At 45.4% G+C, this 22,404-nt stretch overlaps 1 protein-coding gene across 3 annotated transcripts in view; it reads left to right on the top strand.

Annotated features, from left to right (window-relative positions):
- The window catches only part of LOC117517641 (androgen receptor-like), a 149,594-nt gene that overhangs the window by 57,307 nt on the left and 69,883 nt on the right, over positions 1-22,404 (top strand). For all 3 annotated transcript variants that reach the window (XM_034178749.1, XM_034178748.1, XM_034178750.1), the window contains one exon: positions 18,319-18,597. In XM_034178749.1, coding sequence (XP_034034640.1) covers positions 18,319-18,597 — 279 coding nt within the window. The remainder of the gene's footprint in view (positions 1-18,318; positions 18,598-22,404) is intronic.

Genomic DNA, 22,404 nt, shown 5'->3' with positions numbered 1-22,404 from the left:
GATCAAATCGATGGCACAATTGTACGGTCGGTGCGGGGTAAGAGTGAGTGCCAGATCTTTGCTGAAGACGTCAGCAAGATCGTGGTACTCCTTTGGCACCGCCGACAGATTGGGGGGGACTTTGACCTCCTCATTAGCCGTCATGCCGGGTGGAACCGAGGATCCTAAACACTCCCGGTGGCAGGTTTCGCTCCACTGCGTCACAACCCCAGACGCCCAATCAATCCGGGGATTGTGCTTCACCATCCATGGGAACCCCAAAATCACTCGGGAGGTAGAAGGTGTTACGTGAAACACGATCTCCTCCCTGTGATTCCCAGACACAATCAAGGTCACGGGCTGTGTCTGATGTGTGATTAATGGAAGTAGGGTGCCATCTAGTGCCCGCACCTGCAATGGTGACGGCAGAGCCACCAGGGGGAGCCCTACTTCCCTTGCCCATCTGCTGTCCAGCAGATTCCCTTCCGACCCCGTGTCTACCAGTGCTGGGGCGTGAAGGGTTAAATCCCCACTCAGGATCGTTACTGGGATTCGTGCAGATTTGCGGGGCTTCCCCGCGTGTGTGTTATGGCCCACCCTTAGCCCAGTTTCTAAGGACGGGCGTTGTAGTTTGACCGTTTGGGGCAGTCTTTTTGCATGTGCTCACAAGAGCCACAGAAAAACACTCCCCGCGGGCCAGCCTCCTTGTCTGATGTTTGCTTTCACTTTAGCCCTGCTCGTGTCCATAGCTTCGTCAGCAGGGGGAGCTGTTGCCACACGGAGCTCTCTGGCAGTGAAGCGTGGGGACGACGGCACCCTTTCGGAACCGGAAGGGAGAGGGACGGCTCGTGCCTGGCCACGCCCCCTGGCCTGCTCCCGACGGTGTTCATTCAAACCGTTGTCTAAGCGTATAACCAAATCGACAAGCCCATCAAAATCCCACGATTCCTCCTTAGCCAGCAAATGCTCCTTCAGGACTGAAGACAGTCCGTTTATGAAGGCGGCGCGGAGCGCAACGTTATTCCAGCCGGACCTCACTGCCGCGATGCGGAAGTCGACTGCATACTCAGCTGCACTCCGGCGCCCCTGTCTCATTGACAGTAGCATGCTCGAAGCAGTCTCGCCTCTGTTGGGATGATCAAAAACCTGTTTGAACTCCCGCACAAACCCAGCGTAAGATGTTAGGAGCCGTGAGTTCTGCTCCCAGAGTGCCGTAGCCCAGGTGCGTGCCTCTCCTCGAAGCAAACTGATCACATAAGCCACCCGGCTAGCGTCTGATGCGTACATGATTGGACGCTGTGCAAAAACGAGCGAACACTGCATGAGGAAGTCTGCGCACATCTCGACACAACCTCCGTACGGTTCCGGAGGGCTTATGTATGCTTCAGGGGACGGTGGGGGGGGGGGTCGTTGAACGACCAGTGGAATGTATGTGTCGGGCCCAGGACCAGCAAGAGGAGGGACTGCAGCAGCGCCCTGATCGCGCGCTTCCACCCTGGTGGTGAGAGCCTCCATCCTCCAATTAAGGAGTACATTCTGCTCGGTCACCAAATCCAGCCGAGCCGTGAAAGCGGTTAGAATATGCTGCAGATCACTCAACACACCTCCCGCTGCCAGGGGTTGTATCTCCAGGCCGAAACACGAGGCTTTAATGATAGGGGATTCTATCACCCACAAAGTCAGGTTACAGACGCTGTATGATGGTTAAAATGTATTCCTGGGGCCAGAGTTCCCGACATCGCCTCCCATCTTAGGGTGCTGACGCTGCAGAAGGGTAGACAGACAAAGGAACATGGCACTAGATACAGTCACACTGTTATTCACATCTGCACCAATGATGTCAGGATGAAGCATTCCGAGGACACAAAAATGGACATAGAGAAGACTTGTGGCATGGCCAGAAAGATGTGTCGGCATCAATTAATAGTCTCTGATCCTCTCCGCTCCCGGGGTAATGATGAGGCATTTAGCAGGCTGACATCGTTAATAGGTGGCTGGTGCAGTTTTGTAGACAGCAAGGCTTTAGTTTTTGTTGATAACCAGTCTTTGTTCCCGGGCCGCCATGGCTTGCTGATGCTAGATGGCCTCCACTCTACTGGGGAAGGCACCGCCATCTTGTCTGCAAACATAGATGGAGCAGGCCACAGAGCAGGTGATTAGAGACCCTGCAAGGCTTATGACAAATATGGGTGTGGAATCCATTAACTTAGCAAGGAAATTAGTGCAGAAAATCCACTGTGGTGATAGTGCAGTTTATGTGCCAGGGAGGGAAATCCATCAAGTTGAGACTGTGGCCTGTTTCCATAGACTGTGTCCATAAAAATCATAGCGAGATACGAGGTCTATTAGAAAAGAAACCGACCTTTTTATTTTTTAAAAAACTATATGGATTTGAATCACGTGTGATTACGTCAGACAAGCTTGAACCCTCGTGCGCATGCGTGAGTTTTTTCACGCCTGTCGGTTGCGTCATTCTCCTGTGGGCAGGCTTTGAGTGAGCACTGGTCCACCCCCCTTGTCGGAATTCCTTTGTCTGACTTCTTCCTGAGAGACTGGCGCTTTGCTTGATCAAAATTTTTTCTGAAACTGTAAGGCACATCCAAGTGGACACCATTCGAGAAATTCAGACGGTTTTCTGTGAAAATCTTAACGGCTGATGAGAGATTATGGAGTGTTACTGTCGCTTTAAGGACTGCCCACGGAGCCGGACCGCGCGCCACGCCCCGAGCTGCCATCGTCAGCCTGTTTCGAGCTGAAAACCTCCAAATTTAAGCCTCTGTTGACCCAGGATGTCATGCGATAACAGAGAAGTTTCAGAAGAGGTCGGGATCAGCAGTTTATCCGGACATTCCACTGTTAAAGGAGATTTTGTAATGAAAGACGTGGACGGATTCGCGCGTCGGCACCCAGCCGCTCATGGCGCGGCGCCACAGCAAAACACCTCCATATTGATAACCATTCGTAAGATTCAGGTGGTTTTCGATGGCTTTCAGTCGAGTGAGTATCCGAGAAATTGGTTAACAGCTGGGCATGTTCAAACTTGTCCTGTAATGCTTCCAACGGAGGTGTTTTGCTGTGGCGCTGCGCCATGAGCGGCTGGGTGCCGACGCGGTCTATGGAAACAGGCCACAGTCTCAACTTGATGGATTTCCCTCCCTGGCACATAAACTGCACTATCACCACAGTGGATTTTCTGCACTAATTTCCTTGCTAAGTTAATGGATTCCACACCCATATTTGTCATAAGCCTTGCAGGGTCTCTAATCACCTGCTCTGTGGCCTGCTCCATCTATGTTTGCAGACAAGATGGCGGTGCCTTCCCCAGTAGAGTGGAGGCCATCTGGCATCAGCAAGCCATGGCGGCCCGGGAACAAAGACTGGTTATCAACAAAAACTAAAGCCTTGCTGTCTACAAAACTGCACCAGCCACCTATTTAACGATGTCAGCCTGCTAAATGCATCATCATTACCCCGGGAGCGGAGAGGATCAGAGACTATTAATTGATGCCGACACATCTTTCTGGCCATGCCACAAGTCTTCTCTATGTCCATTTTTGTGTCCTCGGAATGCTTCATCCTGACATCATTGGTGCAGATGTGAATAACAGTGTGACTGTATCTAGTGCCATGTTCCTTTGTCTGTCTACCCTTCTGCAGCGTCAGCACCCTAAGATGGGAGGCGATGTCGGGAACTCTGGCCCCAGGAATACATTTAACATCATACAGCGTCTGTAACCTGACTTTGTGGGTGATAGAATCCCCTATCATTAAAGCCTCGTGTTTCGGCCTGGAGATACAACCCCTGGCAGCGGGAGGTGTGTTGAGTGATCTGCAGCATATTCTAACCGCTTTCACGGCTCGGCTGGATTTGGTGACCGAGCAGAATGTACTCCTTAATTGGAGGATGGAGGCTCTCACCACCAGGGTGGAAGCGCGCGATCAGGGCGCTGCTGCAGAGGCTTAAATTTGGAAGTTTTCAGCTCGAAACAGGCTGAGACTTATTTTCCCTTTCGTATGGGTAGCATACTGGCATTGTATGTTACTGTGCTTTTTACCCTTTTAAATTCATTATATTAGGAAACGGAGTGGGCCGCTGCCTCAACTTTATCTAAAGTGTGGGTCTTTTCATGAAGCTTAGGGCTAGTGGCTGCCAATCACCTTAGTATTTCTTCTGTTTTTCTTATTGCTTATTGCTAATAAATTATACTATATTTGTTTACTTGCCAATGCCTGATTCTGTTTTTTCCCTCTGTTGAGGTATGGCTCCATCCAGAGATGGGAGTGGTGTCTACTTCTGTAACCCCCCAATCCTGTGCACCGGCAAAATTTCCTGTATATTCGTTTTGTAAATTGTTTTGTAAATTGTGTCGGTAGCGTGGCCCGAGCAGAGGGTCACCCTCATGAGTCTGGTGTGGTTGAGGTTTCTTCCTCAGAGGGAGTTTTTCCTTACCACTGGTGCTTGTGTGCTCACTCTGGGGGTTGGTATGGTTAGACCTTACTTGTATGAAGCGCCTTGAGGCAACTTTGTTGTGATGTGGCGCTATATAAATGAAAATAAATTGAAAATGAAATCGAATCACCTAAGGTGAGTAAAGCAACAGGAGCCTTGATTGCTAACAATGTTTTAATAAGACTGGGATTGTGAAAAAGTGAGTTCATCCTTTCACACACCCTATGGTCAGATATGGCTGTGGGGAAGAGAAAGTGAATTCAGGTAATTGAACAGCTGTTTGACAAAACTATTCAAAAAAGTAGAGACAGAGTAGAAAAAAGAAGACGTACATGTGAGTGAGTGGGTTCACTGCCGAACTGGACAAATTCACTCTGGCCTATGCTGATTAAAAAGTGCTACAGCTCACAAATATCAATTATACACTCTGTTATGAAAGCAAGAAGATTGATAGGAGAGAGATTTATTATTCTAGTTCCTGGACGCTGTCATCGCTGAAGGAACAAACCAAGGAACTGTAACCACTTGCGGGTAACTTTGGTCTCATCATTGCAAGAGAGTGAGCGGTGTGGTAGAATTAGCAGAAATGTGTATCACGGCAGTTAAAAGAGGTGTGGTATTGCTCTTTTATTACTTTTGTGCTGCAGGCTTTAAACTGCTGGCCCTGGTCCAACCAACTTGCTGAAATCACACCATACACAATTCAGTTAGCCTGTGGGCGTGGATGAGATCACAGTGTGCCCCTTCACATTACAGTTTAGATTTACAGTTGGTGAAACCCCAAACATATCCTCGGGCACTGTTTAAACATTTGATTTGGTCCGAAGGGCTGCAGTGGGATGGATATATGTGATTTGGATAAAGGCTCTGAAAGTCTCACATCTTGAGTCTCACAGGAGGTTAAATTTGATCCAAGTGTATGGAACATATACATGAGTACACTTCAGTGCAGTATGTCAAATTATTCAAAATTTTATCAACTCTGTTGACAAGTAGAGTGATTCCTCCTATGAACAATCACAAATTTTATATAAAATGTATTGAAAAGGCAGCAGAGTAGAAACAGTGCAAAAATAGGCAGAACAAGTATATGTGCCTGTGACAATATGTGCATTGATCCATGCATTTACTTTCCATGCATTTACATGCATATACTTTCTAAAAAGCATGAAAGTTGTATTTGATTTAATTTAATTATGTCAACAGGCGCCAACAAAACTTGATTGTTTCCATGGGAAAAGGATAACAACATTTTTAGCGTTAATATCATATTATGTTTCCTGTTGAAACAACCACGTTTTTTGGGGGGGCAGTTAACCTAACTAGATATAGTAAGTATAACATTTCAGTTTTATAGAGTGTAATCAAATATTTTATATTTAAACTGTGTCTGTGTGTGTGTGTGTGTGTGTGTGTGTACAGTAGTGTTCAGAATAATAGTAGTGCTATGTGACTAAAAGATTAATCCAGGTTTTGAGTATATTTCTTATTGTTACATGGGAAACAAGGTACCAGTAGATTCAGTAGATTCTCACAAATCCAACAAGACCAAGCATTCATGATATGCACACTCTTAAGGCTATTAAATTGGGCTATTAGTAAAAAAAAAAGGTAGAAAAGGGGGTGTTCACAATAATAGTAGCATCTGCTGTTGATGCTACAAACTCAAAACTATTATGTTCAAACTGCTTTTTTAGCAATCCTGTGAATCACTAAATTGGTATTTAGTTGTATAACCACAGTCTTTCATGATTTCTTCACATCTGCAAGGCATGGAGTCAGCCAACTTGTGGCACCTTTCAGCTGTTATTCCACTCCAAGATTCTTTAACAACATTCCACAATTCATTCACATTTCTTGGTTTTGCTTCAGAAACAGCTTTTTTGATGTCACCCCACAAGTTCTCAATTGGATTTAGGTCCGGGGATTGGGCAGGCCACTCCAAAACATTAATGTTGTTGGTTTGGAACCGAGATTTTAGATATCCAGACTGACCCATGATATATAGGCCCAACACCATAGTACGAGAAACATGCCCATATCATGATGCTTGTTCCACCATGCTTCACTGTCTTCACTGTGAACTGTGGCTTGAATTCAGAGTTTGGGGGTCATCTCACAAACTGTCTGCGGCCCTTGGACCCAAAAAGAACAATTTTACTCTCATCAGTCCACAAAATATTCCTCTATTTCTCTTTAGGCCAGTTGATGTGTTCTTTGGCAAATTGTAACCTCTTCTGCACATGTCTTTTATTTAACAGAGGGACTTTGCGGGGGATTCTTGTAAATAAATTAGCTTCACACAGGCGTCTTCTAACTGTCACAGCACTTACAGGTAACTCCAGACTGTCTTTGATCATCCTGGAGCTGATCAATGAGTGAGCCTTTGCCATTCTGGTTATTCTTCTATCCATTTTGATGGTTGTTTTCCATTTTCTTCCACGCGTCTCTGTTTTTTTTTTTTTTTTTTTGTCCATTTTAAAGCATTGGAGATCATTGTAGATGAACAGCCTATAATTTGTTGCACCTGCATATACGTTTTCCCCTCGCCAGTCAACTTTTTAATCAAACTACGCTGTTCTTCTGAACAATGTCTTGAACGTCCCATTTTCCTCAGGCTTTCAAAGAGAAAAGCATGTTCAACAGGTGCTGGCTTCATCCTTAAATAGGGGACACCTGATTCACACCTGTTTGTTCCACAAAATTGATGAACTCACTGACTGAATGCCACACTACTATTATTGTGAACACCCCCTTTTCTACTTTTTTTTTACTAATAGCCCAATTTCATAGCCTTAAGAGTGTGCATATCATGAATGCTTGGTCTTGTTGGATTTGTGAGAATCTACTGAATCTACTGGTACCTTGTTTCCCATGTAACAATAAGAAATATACTCAAAACCTGGATTAATCTTTTAGTCACATAGCACTACTATTATTCTGAACACTACTGTATGCATTTGAAAAAATATTTGACTGTTTAAATTACAAATAAATGAAGTCCTTTATATTGATTTTTTGTGTAATGATTTTTAACCTGTTTTTATGTGAAAGTTATTTTCTATGTAAATTTGGTATCTATTCTGAAAGTGTTGTATGAATAAAGTAATTATTATTATTATTATTATTATTATTATTATATGGCTACGACAGTACACATGCTCTGATTGGGTTATTTCCAATCTGATATGGGAAAAAAATCAGGTCGGAAATCAGTTGCCATGACAATTGGTCCATATTGATTATCAGATTTGCGACTTTGTTTACAATTTTCACAGCATGAAATAGAACAAAACAAAAAGCGAACAAAGAAATTATGAGCAACGAAGAGGACCATTCTCCGAGCGTATTGTATTACACTGATGAGTTTGAATTGGTGGAATTAACAGCAAACAAGTTTGAAGTGGACAGCTTCGAAAAGCCATATAATAAACAACTTATTAACCGAGCAAGCGAGGTTAATAATCCTTTATTATTATTATTATTGTTTCAAATGGGCCATACAGAGTCATGTTTTTTTAAGGGTATTTCAAGTTACTGCTAAACTGGTGCCCACGTTTCTGTATCTGGGAGTGTGAAAAAATGTACAAATTGTAAATTGTTATGATGGCGCAGCTGAAGTAACATGTCTAAAAGTAAGACAAGCACGTACAAAGAAAGTGATAATATAGATACATATAAGCTGTTAGTATATACAGTAAAAGTCCAATAAACTCTTTGTAGTTGAGTGGTCAAACTGAATTTTAAAACAGATGATTGAAAGCTACTTCTCCTGTTTATACTGGTTTTAAGTTGAAGAAGGAGGATTTAAGTTTAGCTCAGCATAAGATATTTACACTGCACTCAGCAAAGATCACACGTCTGCCTGTTCACAGTTCAGGATCTGAGAGAAGAATTTTTGATTAACATTTTATTTAAAATGGTTGTTATTGGATCAAAAATGAAATATGAATCTTCCAAATTATACCAGTTATACGACCTGCAATTTGCTTTCAGCTCTGCTCCTCTTCAGAAGGACTTAACTAATGTCTATTACTGGCAGCTTAATATTTATAGAAAACTGAATTGAAACACCAGGCTGCAGATTTAATGAAACATTCATCTTTACCCAGAATCGACAAGAAGCAATTGCACTACAATTAGGAATTAGTTTTTGTCGGCTCTACAATGGCACATTCGCATTGTGGTTTGTTTTGTTTTTTTCCGTTGAAAATTACAAAGGTGTTGGCCATAATGATTTTGTTCATTGAATTACATGTGTTCTTGCACATCCATTGTTTGACTGAATCATAGGTTTTTACAGCACACTCACTATTTTCCTGTAACTTATGTTCCGCTGTCGCTCTGAACTTACAGTTCGAACTGCAGTTAAACTGTTGGCAGCTCTCTTATTTGTGAATGCAGTTAAACTGTTGGCAGCTCTCTTATTTGTGAAAGCAGTTAATTGATTGATTGTAGTTGATGGTTGAGAGCCAAAAAACTGCCTGTTACAGAACTTGGCGTACTTTATTTGCCAACCTTATAGAAGAATATACTATAATTATTACACTTTAATTTCATTGCTTCTTCCATGAAAGCCAACTCCATCGCATCATTGATAATGTCTGCCTCCGGGTTAATACAAGCTCTGGCGTTTGCCATTAATTTTGTTGTTGATGATTGTCAAGCCTAACAGGTCTTTATTAGATAAAACACAGATGAAAATGCTTTAAAGAGCGGAATAGCTTGAAAATACAATAAAATTGTCCTGCGAGGGGGGAAAAAATGTAATAACAAGGGGGAAAATTGTTTCCACATCGCTTTCCAAGTCAGACCTGTTTTGAAGCAGCAAGGACTCACACATGATGGCAGCAGGCCTTTCCACCAGCTGAGACTCATCTGTACAAATAGTTTCTTTACAAAGCAAATAGGATGCTCTCCTTATAGCGATGAGTAGATCCATCCCGGTATTGTTGGGCTACCCATAGTGATTAGAATTGGCATACCATTGAAACTCACTTAAACAGGAGTTGCAATAAAATGATTTAGTACCTCAGTGGTACACCAAATTTTGAACAGGATGTGGAACTGCAATTATTCCAAACAAATTAAGTGGTTTGTTTTTTGTTTGTTTGTTTAGCCAAAATTGGAATGCATGACATTAAATTTTTGAGTAGAGAAGATAAAAAGGCATATTTTGAATATTTTAATACATTATTAACATCAAGTCTTGACAGATGCAACTGTAAAAAAGAAAACAAATGCAAATTCCAGCTTCATTCATGAGTGTTGCTTAGCTGACTTTCATAAATTTAAAAATATTAACTCTTTAAAGCCAAAAAATAATTACTATTCGGGGTCTTTAATAATAATAATTCTTTGGCTTGTAAGAGTTAATATTTCAAAATTATTATTACTATTATTATTATTGTTATTGCAGTAATGATGATAATAGTTAATAATTTATATGAATAATTCAAATTTCAAATTCAAATGTATTAATTTATATAGTGCCAATTCACGATGAAATCGTCTCAAGGCGCTTCACACAACATAAAACAAAAAAAAACTGAATTAAAAATTTAAAAAACAATAAAAAGATGACCATAAAAGAATACAATAATAAAAACACATCATAACACTAATGATAAAACAGGGAAAACAAATGAGTCTTTAAACGTGACTTAAAAGTCTCCACAGTATCCGACTGCGAAATGTGTGCCGGGAGATCGTTCCACAGAGCTGGAGCTCGGTAGGAGAAAGCTCTGTGACCGACAGACTTTTTATTCACCCTGGGAACACATAGAAGTCCTGCACCCTGAGAATGCCGGGCCTGAGCTGGTACATAGGGGCTTACCAGGTCAGCCAGATTGGGAGGTGCAAGTCCATGAACAATCTTATAAACTAATAACAGTACTTTAAAATCCGATCTTGCAGCAACTGGAAGCCAGTACAGGGATGCCAAAACAGGCGTAATGTGGTCAAACTTTCTGCTTTGTGTCAAAAGTCTGGCAGCAGCATTTTGAACCAATTGAAGACCCCTAATCCTGGACTGCGGTAAGCCAGAAAATAGAGCATTACAATAGTCCAATCTAGAAGAGACAAATGCATGAATCAAAGTCTCAGCATCAGCCATAGACAGGATGGGACGAATCTTTGTTATATTTCGCAAATGGAAGAAAGCAGTCCTCGTAATGTCTCTAATGTGGAGATCAAAGGACAACGTAGGATCAAAAATTACTCCAAGGTTCCTCACTTTATCCATATGATGTATAACACACGGACCTAAGCTAAGTGCTAGCTGATCAAATTGATGCCAATACCTCTACCTAATTATGCATTTATTACCTTCCCTGAATAAAAAAGGAGCCCAAATTGTTGTGTGTGGGCCGCTGAAGAGGAGGTACTGCTGGCCCATCACCACCAGAGGGCGCCCTGCCTGGAGTGCGGGCTCCAGGCACCAGAGGGCGCCGCCACCTGATGAGAGCAGCCAGGATGACAGCTGTCACCCATTACTGGACACAGCTGACTTCACTCAGTACGGAGGTATATCAGCAGGACAGCGTCTCCACCTCAGTGCCGAGATATCACCTTGAGTTTAAGGTAATCACCTCTGCAACAGATACTGTATCTTTGTGACGATACATTATAAACTTTTCAGGACAGCGGAAGGCCAAGTGTTCGGATAAGTACTCACCTTTCCTGCTTCAGTGTGACAAGAGGTGGAGGCGGCTTTGCCCCTCTCATCTACTGGGTGCGGTCGCATCCCAACCTGTGTGTTTGTGTTCTTTCCCGCCAGCAGTACCGGATCTGACGAGCGGAGGCAGTGGCCACCTGGGAATTCGGGACTTGGCGGTTCCAGTACTTCTGGGTTTCGGTGGCAGAGGAGATCTGGGTGGTTCCGGTTCAACTAGGACGGACGTCTCCTACCTTCGGGCCTGCCCACAAGACACCAGCAGATTTCGGCTTACAAATTGCTAATTGTTGTATCAGTTGTGCTACTTTCACAACAGTAAAACTTGTTCTTACTTTTCTCCATTGTCCGTTCATTGCGCCCCCTGTTGTGGGTCCGTGTACCTACACTTTCACAACAGGATATCTCGGCCAGCGTCATGGATCCCGAGGGGCGTCAACCGGCTGTTGAACGGCCACTGGAAGACCAAGACGTGGCGGAGGCTTCGGGAGGGGTAATCGGTGAGTTGCAGCGGATCCTCACCGCTTTCACCTCTCGGATCGATTTGATGACCGAGCAACACGTTCTCCTAAACCGCAGGGTGGAGGCTCTCACCGCACAAGTGGAGGCACGCCCTTCGGGCGCCGCTGCGGCTCTCCCTCCCGAGGACCCTGCGCGCGAAAGTAACGTTCCACTGGTCGTTCAACGGTCCCTCCCTCCGTCCCCAGAAGCATACATAAGCCCTCCAGAACCGTACGGAGGCTGTGTGGAGACGTGCGCGGACTTTCTTATGCAGTGTTCGCTCGTCTTCGCTCAGCGTCCCGTGATGTACGTGACTGATGCTAGCAAAGTAGCTTATGTGATAAACCTGCTTCGCGGGGAGGCACGCGCTTGGGCTACAGCGCTCTGGGAGCAGAACTCTCGGCTCCTTCATACATACGATGGGTTTGTACGGGAGCTCAGAACGGTGTTCGATCATCCCAACAGAGGAGAGTCCGCTTCAACCGCACTACTGTCCATGCGACAGGGACGTCGGAGCGCAGCTGCCTATGCAGTCGCCTTCCGCATTGCGGCGGCGAGATCCGGCTGGAATAGCACTGCCCTCCGCGCTGCCTTTGTAAACGGACTGTCTCTGGTCCTAAAAGAGCACCTGGTGGCTAAGGACGAACCGCGAGATTTAGATGGGCTCATTGATCTAGTCATACGACTCGACAACCGGTTAGAAGAACGCCGTCGGGAACGAGGCGAAGGGCGTGGCCAGGCACGCGTCGTCCCTCTCCCTTCCGGGTCCGATCGAGCTCCGCCCTCCCCACGCTCCTCTGTTCCTGCGCTCCGTGCGCTTACGGCTCCCCCTGCTGACGAAGCTATGGACACGAGCAGGGCAACATTTAGGGCACCTGGAGCACAAAGGAGGCGGGCCCACGGAGCTTGTTATGTTTGTGGCTCGAGTGAGCATATGGCAAACGACTGCCCCGAGCGGTTAAACTCCAACGCCCGCCCTTAGAGACTGGGCCAGGGGTGGGCCAAAACATTCACGTGGGACACACCCACATTGCTACACGACTCCCAGTCACAATCCTGTATGAGGATTCGACCCTGAAGGCCCCAGCACTGGTGGACACGGGCTCTGAGGGGAATCTGCTTGACAGCAGATGGGCCAGGGAGATAGGGCTCCCTCTGGTGGCTCTTACCTCGCCTGTGCAGGTTCGAGCACTAGATGGCTCCCTACTCCCACCAATCACGCATAAGACACCTCCAGTAACTCTGGTGGTGTCAGGTAACCACCGGGAGGTGATCGAGTTCTTCGTGACTCAGGCCACCTCCCGTGTGGTTTTAGGGTTTCCATGGATGCTTAAGCACAATCCCCGGATTGATTGGCCGTCCGGGGTAGTGGTGCAGTGGAGCGAAACCTGCCATCGGGAGTGTCTCGGTTCCTCGGTTCCTCCCGGCTCCCAAGCTAAGGAGGAGGTCCGAGTCCCGCCCAATCTGAAGGCGGTGCCAGCGGAGTACCATGACCTCGCTGACGTGTTCAGCAAGGATCTGGCTCTCACGCTTCCTCCCCACCGCCCGTACGATTGTGCCATTGATTTGGTTCCAGGCAGTGAGTTCCCGTCCAGTAGGCTGTACAACCTCTCACGGCCGGAACGCGAATCAATGGAGACCTACATCCGGGACTCATTAGCCGCCGGGTTGATCCGGAATTCCACCTCACCGATGGGCGCAGGTTTCTTTTTTGTGGGTAAAAAAGATGGCGGACTTCGTCCATGCATTGATTACAGGGGGTTGAACGAGATCACGGTCCGCAACCGATACCCGTTGCCCTTGTTGGATTCAGTGTTCACCCCCTTGCATGGAGCCAAGATTTTCACCAAGCTGGATCTTAGGAATGCGTATCATTTGGTTTGGATTCGGAAGGGAGACGAATGGAAGACGGCATTTAACACCCCCTTAGGTAATTTTGAGTACCTGGTCATGCCATTCGGTCTCACTAATGCTCCCGCGACCTTCCAAGCGTTGGTAAACGATGTCTTGCGGGACTTCCTGCACCGGTTCGTCTTCGTATATCTAGACGATATACTCATCTTTTCGCCGGATCCTGAGACTCATGTCCGGCATGTCCGTCAGGTCCTGCAGCGGTTGTTGGAGAACCGTCTGTTTGTGAAGGGCGAGAAGTGTGAGTTCCACCGCACTTCTTTGTCCTTCCTGGGGTTTATCATCTCCTCTAACTCCGTCGCCCCGGATCCGGCCAAGGTTGCGGCGGTGAGAGATTGGCCCCAACCCACAAGCCGTAGGAAGCTGCAACAGTTCCTCGGCTTTGCTAATTTCTATAGGAGGTTCATTAAGGGCTACAGTCAGGTAGTTAGCCCCCTGACAGCCCTGACCTCTCCAAAAGTTCCCTTCACCTGGTCGGACCGGTGCGAGGCCGCGTTCAAGGAGTTGAAACGGCGCTTCTCGTCTGCACCAGTTCTGGTGCAGCCCGATCCTAGCCACCAGTTAGTGGTTGAAGTGGATGCCTCGGACTCAGGGATAGGAGCGGTGCTCTCCCAGAGCGGGAAGACCGATAAGGTCCTTCACCCGTGTGCCTATTTCTCTCGCAGGTTGACCCCCGCTGAACGGAATTATGACGTCGGCAATCGGGAACTCCTTGCTGTGAAAGAGGCCCTCGAAGAGTGGAGACATCTGTTGGAGGGAACAGCCGTGCCATTCACGGTTTTCACTGACCATCGGAACCTGGAGTACATCAGGACCGCTAAGCGTCTGAACCCCAGGCAAGCCCGCTGGTCACTGTTCTTTGGCCGTTTTGACTTCCGGATTACCTACCGCCCCGGGACCAAGAATCAAAGATCGGACGCATTGTCCCGGGTGCACGAGGATGAAGTCAAAACGGAACCGTCGGATCCCCCGGATCCCATCATCCCGGAGTCCGCTATCGTGGCCGCCCTCACCTGGGACGTGGAGAAGACCGTCCGGGAGGCCCTGACCCGTGTCCCGGACCCCGGAAACGGACCAAAGGACAAACTATACGTCCCACCAGAGGCTAGGGCTGCAGTCCTGGACTTCTGTCACGGTTCTAAGCTCTCCTGTCACCCAGGGGTGCGAAGGACCGTGACAGTCGTCCGGCAACGCTTCTGGTGGGCATCCCTGGAGGCCGACGTCCGGGACTACATCCAGGCCTGTACCACCTGCGCCAGGGGCAAGGCTGACCACAAGAAGACCTCAGGGCAGCTACAGCCACTGCCCGTGCCTCATCGCCCCTGGTCCCATATCGGCCTGGACTTCGTCACGGGTCTCCCGCCGTCCCAGGGAAACACCGTCGTCTTCACGATAGTGGACCGTTTCTCCAAGGCGGCCCACTTCGTGGCCCTCCCGAAGCTTCCAACGGCCCAGGAGACAGCGGACCTCCTGGTCCACCACGTCGTCCGTCTGCATGGCATCCCATCAGACATCGTCTCCGATCGCGGTCCCCAGTTCACCTCACACGTCTGGAGGAGTTTTTGCCGGGAACTGGGGGCCACGGTCAGCCTCTCGTCTGGGTATCACCCCCAGACCAACGGGCAAGCAGAGCGGGCGAATCAGGAATTGGAGCAGACACTACGCTGTGTGACAGCCGCGCACCCGACGGCCTGGAGTACCCACCTGGCCTGGATCGAGTACGCTCACAACAGCCAAGTGTCATCTGCCACCGGCCTCTCCCCGTTTGAGGTGTGCTTGGGGTATCAGCCCCCCTTGTTTCCGGTGGTCGAGGGAGAGGTCGGTGTGCCCTCGGTCCAGGCCCACCTACGGAGGTGCCGTCGGGTGTGGCGTGCCGCCCGCTCTGCCTTGTTGAAGGCCCGGACGAGGGCGAAGACACATGCAGACCGGCGGCGGGCCCCGGCTCCCACGTATCGTCCTGGGCAGGCAGTGTGGTTGTCCACCAAGGACATTCCCCTTCAAGTGGACTCCCCCAAGCTCCAAGAACGATACATCGGTCCCTTCAAAGTCCTCAAAGTCATCAATCCCGCCGCAGTGAGGCTTCAGCTTCCGGCCTCACTGCGGATTCACCCAGTGTTTCACGTCTCCCGGATAAAACCCCATCACACCTCACCCCTCTGCACCCCAGGTCCGGCACCACCTCCTGCCCGGATCATCGACGGGGAACCGGCTTGGACCGTGCGTCGGCTCCTCGATGTCCGTCGAATGGGCCGGGGTCTTCAGTACCTGGTGGACTGGGAGGGGTACGGCCCCGAAGAACGCTCCTGGGTGAAGAGGAGCTTCATCCTGGACCCGGCCCTCCTGGCCGACTTTTACCGTCGCCATCCGGAGAAGCCCGGTCGTGCGCCAGGAGGCGCCCGTTGAGGGGGGGGTCCTGTTGTGTGTGGGCCGCTGAAGAGGAGGTACTGCTGGCCCATCACCACCAGAGGGCGCCCTGCCTGGAGTGCGGGCTCCAGGCACCAGAGGGCGCCGCCACCTGATGAGAGCAGCCAGGATGACAGCTGTCACCCATTACTGGACACAGCTGACTTCACTCAGTACGGAGGTATATCAGCAGGACAGCGTCTCCACCTCAGTGCCGAGATATCACCTTGAGTTTAAGGTAATCACCTCTGCAACAGATACTGTATCTTTGTGACGATACATTATAAACTTTTCAGGACAGCGGAAGGCCAAGTGTTCGGATAAGTACTCACCTTTCCTGCTTCAGTGTGACAAGAGGTGGAGGCGGCTTTGCCCCTCTCATCTACTGGGTGCGGTCGCATCCCAACCTGTGTGTTTGTGTTCTTTCCCGCCAGCAGTACCGGATCCGACGAGCGGAGGCAGTGGCCACCTGGGAATTCGGGACTTGGCGGTTCCAGTACTTCTGGGTTTCGGTGGCAGAGGAGATCTGGGTGGTTCCGGTTCAACTAGGACGGACGTCTCCTACCTTCGGGCCTGCCCACAAGACACCAGCAGATTTCGGCTTACAAATTGCTAATTGTTGTATCAGTTGTGCTATTTTCACAACAGTAAAACTTGTTCTTACTTTTCTCCATTGTCCGTTCATTGCGCCCCCTGTTGTGGGTCCGTGTACCTACACTTTCACAACACAAATATGAAATTTGCCCAGAGACTAATCCAAGGAAAGCACAAGATATTCTCCCGGGTGAAACGCAGCTTTGTCACCTCTCACCGATGTAACTTCTAGGGTGCTACAAATGAATTCTATGAGAGGAATGAAGTCTACGAGAGGATTTTATAGCTCAGTCACCCTATCAACTTTTGTTTAGTCCTGGTAACAGCCCCTGCTTCTTAGTACACTCAAAAAACTGCATTGGATGAATGTAATTCAATTAGGATTTCTAACTAATAAATATATGTAGTCCCAAGTAAATGAAATTAAATTATCTTGCATGGATGCGCTTTATTTGAGTCGGCGATGCATATATTTATTAGATGGAAATCCTGCACATAATTTAATTGAGTTCATCCAATGAGCCATTTTTTGAGTGTATGTAAACTATGCCAACTGATTGTTTCCATTGTGTGACGCAAGGCTTCTCTGAAATTCTCTGAAATGAAAAAAGGAGGAGCTGAGGGCTTAGGTTTTTGAAAGTGTGTGTGTGTGTGTGTGTGTGTGTGTGTGTGTGTGTGTGTGTGTGTGTGTGTGTGTGTGTGTGTGTGTGTGTGTGTGTGTGTGTGTGTGTGTGTGTGTGTGTTGGGGGTCTTCTTCTTTTTCTAGTTAGATTTGATATAAAAAGGACAATATGTCTATTTTATATCAGAACAGTGTCATCATCCCCACCTCACTTTGTTCAGTAATTCTAAAATATTTTTGCTGTTAACATATTTAGCAACATTGCAGCAGTTAATCAAGGAGCTGGTTTTCTCTGTTCTTGAAATACAGATTGTGTAACATCAAATCATATGTGCTGTTTGCTGAAATATTTTTTTGTGTTTTTATTGTTGTTCTGCACTTGTTTTTAGTGCAGAAGGTTCCTGGGTCAAGGCCACCCCTGCACATTGTCCATGTAATGTGGAGATGCGTCAGGAAGGGCATACAGTGTAAAGCTTGTGCCAAATGAACTTGCAGATCCACCTGCTGTGGTGACCTCTATTGAGCAGCTGAAGGGACTTACCATTAATATTATTGTTATGCCTTGTTATGTCTAAACTTGATACAATTTCAATTCAATTTCATTTTATTTATTTTATATAGCACCAAATCACAACAGAGCCGGCTCAAGGCTCTTCACACAGAACAATTCAGAAAACAAAATAAAATGAATTAAAAGATTTTTTTAAAAGCACAATAAGAGTAGAAAAGTAAAAAGCATAGTAACATAATATGCTAGCCATACGAAAGGGAAAATAAGTGCGTCTTAAGTCTGGACTTGAAAGTCGACTAATTTTCCTTAAACATTCTAAGATTTTCTGTCAGCTGGTAAAAAAAAAAACTCCTATGTCATAATAAAGGTTTTAGGTTTGCATATGTTATTCAGGTAGAAATTGTTCAAAAACATTAACATAAAGGGTTAAACAGGCACAACTTTCAGTTTCCTTCATTTCTGTGAATTTGTGTAGCAGCACATCACTTTGAATGATTAGGAAAAAAATGTGAGGTTTTATAATACATTGACCAACTGTTGGAATCCATCTTGACCAATTTTGTTTCAATTGAGTCTTTAAAGCGCTACATATTCATTAAAAGAGTGTCCAGTACACGCCGTTGACTTTCTTGTCTTGTGAACTTCAGCTTTTTCTCATTTGTTTTTGCTTGTAGCACGTAAACTGAAGAAGATTGGGCAACAGAAAAACCCTGACGAGGACCTTCCTCTTCAGGAATCTGTCGAGGTCATCCAGAACATGTCTCTTAAAGGTGGTCTGAACTTCAACTCCCACGTGGTCTTCCTCAACATCTTGGAAACCATAGAGCCTGAGGTGGTGAACGCCGGACATGACTGTTGCCAACCAGACTCTGCAGCCACTCTGCTCACCAGCCTCAATGAACTTGGGGAGCGACAGCTGGTCAAAGTGGTCAAATGGGCCAAAGGCCTGCCAGGTAGGATGACACAAATCAAGCTTCAGTTCAGGAAGTGTGCACAAAGTTACAGCTTGTTGGCTGGTATGATCATCTGTGGTTTAGAAATGCTTTATTCTTGTGCTCACTTGCCATAAATATTCAAGTTCATTCATATTTATGGCTGTAAGGTCAACTGAGTCAGAAGATCCAACTATCTTCATGCACAAGTTCAAAACACTTTGTTTAATGTGTGTTTATACTTACTGTTGCAAGTCCCAGCCACCTCCTCCAACATCCTTTTCATGTAATTCGCTCTTTTGTTTAGTTGCTTTCAGGATCGTTTGCTTGCATATTTAGCTAATTCCTAGGGATTAGCACTGTTTCTTTGCTGCCACGTCTGTCAGAACTGGTTGGCTAAACATTTGGTATGCATGAGAAGTGATTCGATGAAAGCATCTCGGGCTCCAATGCTTGTTTAATTAACTCGTGTGTTTCTGGGATTTCCATTTTTGTTTATTTTGAAGTTTGGCAATTAGATCATCACAAGAATCAAGTAACACTTCAGCAGCAATAAGATGTTAGGAGTGAGGAGTCTGTCCCTGTAAGATTAACAGCCATATTTGTTTATTTGACTGTTAGGCTCGTATAATAAAAACTGCTGAACCGGTTTCCATAAAACTCGGTGGAGGGGTGGGGCACGGGCCAACGAAAAAGCTATTCAATCTTGGAGTGGATCCAGATAAAGGAGCAGATGCAGTTCTTTACCACGCTGTTTAACATTGCAAGAATTTTTTTGTAATTTTCCCAAAATCTATTGAATCCAATTGTACAAAACCTGTTTGACAGGTGACTTATATAGTCAATGGAAAAGGTTTTTTTTTTTTTAACATTTTTATCAATATCTTACATCGAAGTGAAGCGATTTGTATTAAATGTTTTAGGGTTGTGGGGCATAGACCAAGGATGAAACAAATACAATTTGGACTGGATTCTTTAACAGTATGAGACAGTCAGTATGTGGTGTTGAGGGACGCAGGGTATATTTGAGAAGGATGCTGACGACCGAGCCATCAGGTGGGACAATTGGGAGACCAGTATCAACAGTTTTGATATACAACCCCAATTCCAATGAAGTTGGGATGTTGTGTAAAATGTAAATAAAAAAAACAGAATACAATGATTTTAAAATCCACTTCAACCTATATTCAATTGAATACACCACAAAGACAAGATAGTTAATGTTCAAACTAATAGACTTTGTTGTTTTTTGCAAATATTTGCTCATTTTGAAATGGATGCCTGCAACACATTCCAGAAAAGTTGGGACGGGCAACAAACTGGGAAAGTTGATGAATGCTTAAAGAACACCTAATTGGAAACAGGTGAGTGTCATGTTTCGGTATAAAAGGAGCATCCCCAAAAGGCTCAGCCATTCACAAGCAAAGATGGGGTGAGGATCACCACTTTGTGAACAACTGCGTGAAAAAATAGTCCAACAGTTTAAGAACAATGTTTCTCAATGTTCAGTTTCAAGGAATTTAGGGATTCCATCATCTACAGTCAATAATATAATCAGAAGATTCAGAGAATCTGGATAACTTTCTACACATAAGCGGCAAGGCCGAAAACCAACATTGGATGCCCGTGACCTTCAACCCCTCAGGCAGCACTGCATTAAAAACAGACATCATTGTGCAAAGGATCTTACCGAGTAGGCTCAGGAAGACTTCAGAAAACCATTGTCAGTTAACACATCTACAAGTGCAAGTTAAAACTCTACCATGCAAAGCGAAAGCCATACATCAACAACATCCAGAAATGCCGCCACCTTCTCTGGGCCTGAGCTCATTTTAAATGGACAGTTACGAAGTGGAAAAGTGTGCTGTGGTATGATGAGTCCACGTTTCAAATTGTTTTTGGAAATCATGGATGTTGTGTCCTCTGACAAAAGAGGAAAATGACCATCCAGATTGCTACCAGCGCAAACTTCAAAAGCCAGCATCTGTGATGGTATGGGGGTGTGTTAGTGCCCATGGCACGGGCAACTTACACATCTGTGATGGCACCAACAATGCTGAAAGGTACATCCAGGTTTTGGAGCAACACATGCTGCCATCCAAGCAACGTCTTTTTCAGGGACGTCCTTGCTTATTTCAGCAAGACAATGCCAAGCCACATTCTGCACGTGTTACAACAGCGTGGCTTCGTCGTAAAAGAGTGCAGGTACTAGACTGGCGTGCCTGCAGTCCAGACCTGTCGCTCATTAAAAATGTGTGGTGCATTATGAAGCACAAAATACGACAACGGAGATCCCGGTCTGTTAAACAAGTGAAGTCGTACATCAAGCAAGAATGGTAAAGAATTCCACCTACAAAGCTTCAACAGTTAGTGTCCTCAGTTCCCAAACGCTTATTGAGTGTTGTTAGAAGGAAAAGTGATGTAACACAGTGGTATACCACTGTCCCAGCTTTTTTGAAATGTGTTGCAGGCATCCATTTCAAAATGAGCAAAATATTTGCACAAAAACAATAAAGTTTATCAGTTGTCTGAACATTAAATATCTTGTCTTTGTGGTGTATTCAATTGAATATAGGTTGAAGAGGATTTGCAAATCATTGCATTCTGTTTATATTTACATTTTACACAACGACCCAACTTTTTTTTTTTTTTTTCTTTTTTTCAAAGTGACAAAGTTTTTTAATTCGGCACACAAAATATTCAAATAGAAAAAAATGAACAATTCCACAAACAAACACAGACAAAACTAGTGAGTCCGAAAGGGTGTGGGCTGAAGCAAAGCTTATTAGCGCCCACCCCTGCTAGTACAAGTCCAACAATTCTAATCAGTCATATTTACATAAATATAAATTCACTACTACATGTCGACACACAGACATACACATCAATATACTATTCACTTATAATTATATTTATATAGTACCAGATCATAAGAAAGTCGAATCAAGGCACTTTACGCCAGTAAGGACTAACCTTACCAACCCCCAGAACGAGCACTAGGCAACTGTGGTGAGGAAAAACTCCCTATAAGGAAGAAACCTCAAGCAGACCAGGCTCTTGGGGGTGACCCTCTGCTTGGGCTGTGCCACATATACCTATATACATACGTATATACTTTACAAACATAAATATATACATACATATACACAGTCACTTATATACATATACACCTACCCATATCTATATATGTACATACGCATATACATACCCACACATTCAAATATACAATAAGTCCCACTTATAAATTGAACATTCCATATAAATCAAATTATATTTGCTTCTTTATGATACTTAGACATAATGTTCTTTTTGAGTAGTTTCTTAAATCTCACTAAGGTACTACTCATTCTAACCTCTGTTGAACATTTGTTCCATTTCCTCACCCCAACCACAGACACACAAAAACCCTTTACATTTGTTCTTACTGGTGGTTTCATAAAAATTGCACAACCTCTTAAACTATATCTGGATTCCCTCAATCGGAACAGACTCTGGACATGTCTCGGTAAGGCTTGGTTTTTCGCTCGAAATAAAGTTTGAATTGTAATGTAATCGACCAAATCAATGAATTTTAATAAATTTAAAGACACAAATAGAGAATGAGTTGGTTCACGATATTGTTTATTGCAGATGATTCGTATGGCTCGTTTTTGCAAAAGGAATATTGGATTGGTATTTGATTTGTAAGTGTTTCCCCATGACTCAACACAATATGTCATATATGGTACCATCAGAGAATGATATAAAGTAAGTAACCCTTCTTGAGGCAGTAGGTCTTTGGCTTTATACAAAATGGCTATAGTTTTTGACAATTTTGATTTCACATAA

The sequence above is a fragment of the Thalassophryne amazonica genome, chromosome 9 (genome assembly GCF_902500255.1).
Source record: "Thalassophryne amazonica chromosome 9, fThaAma1.1, whole genome shotgun sequence".
NCBI classification, from domain to species: Eukaryota; Metazoa; Chordata; class Actinopteri; order Batrachoidiformes; family Batrachoididae; genus Thalassophryne; species Thalassophryne amazonica.
Note: the sequence above shows the minus strand (reverse complement) of the source record. Positions and strands in the feature narration are given on the sequence as shown.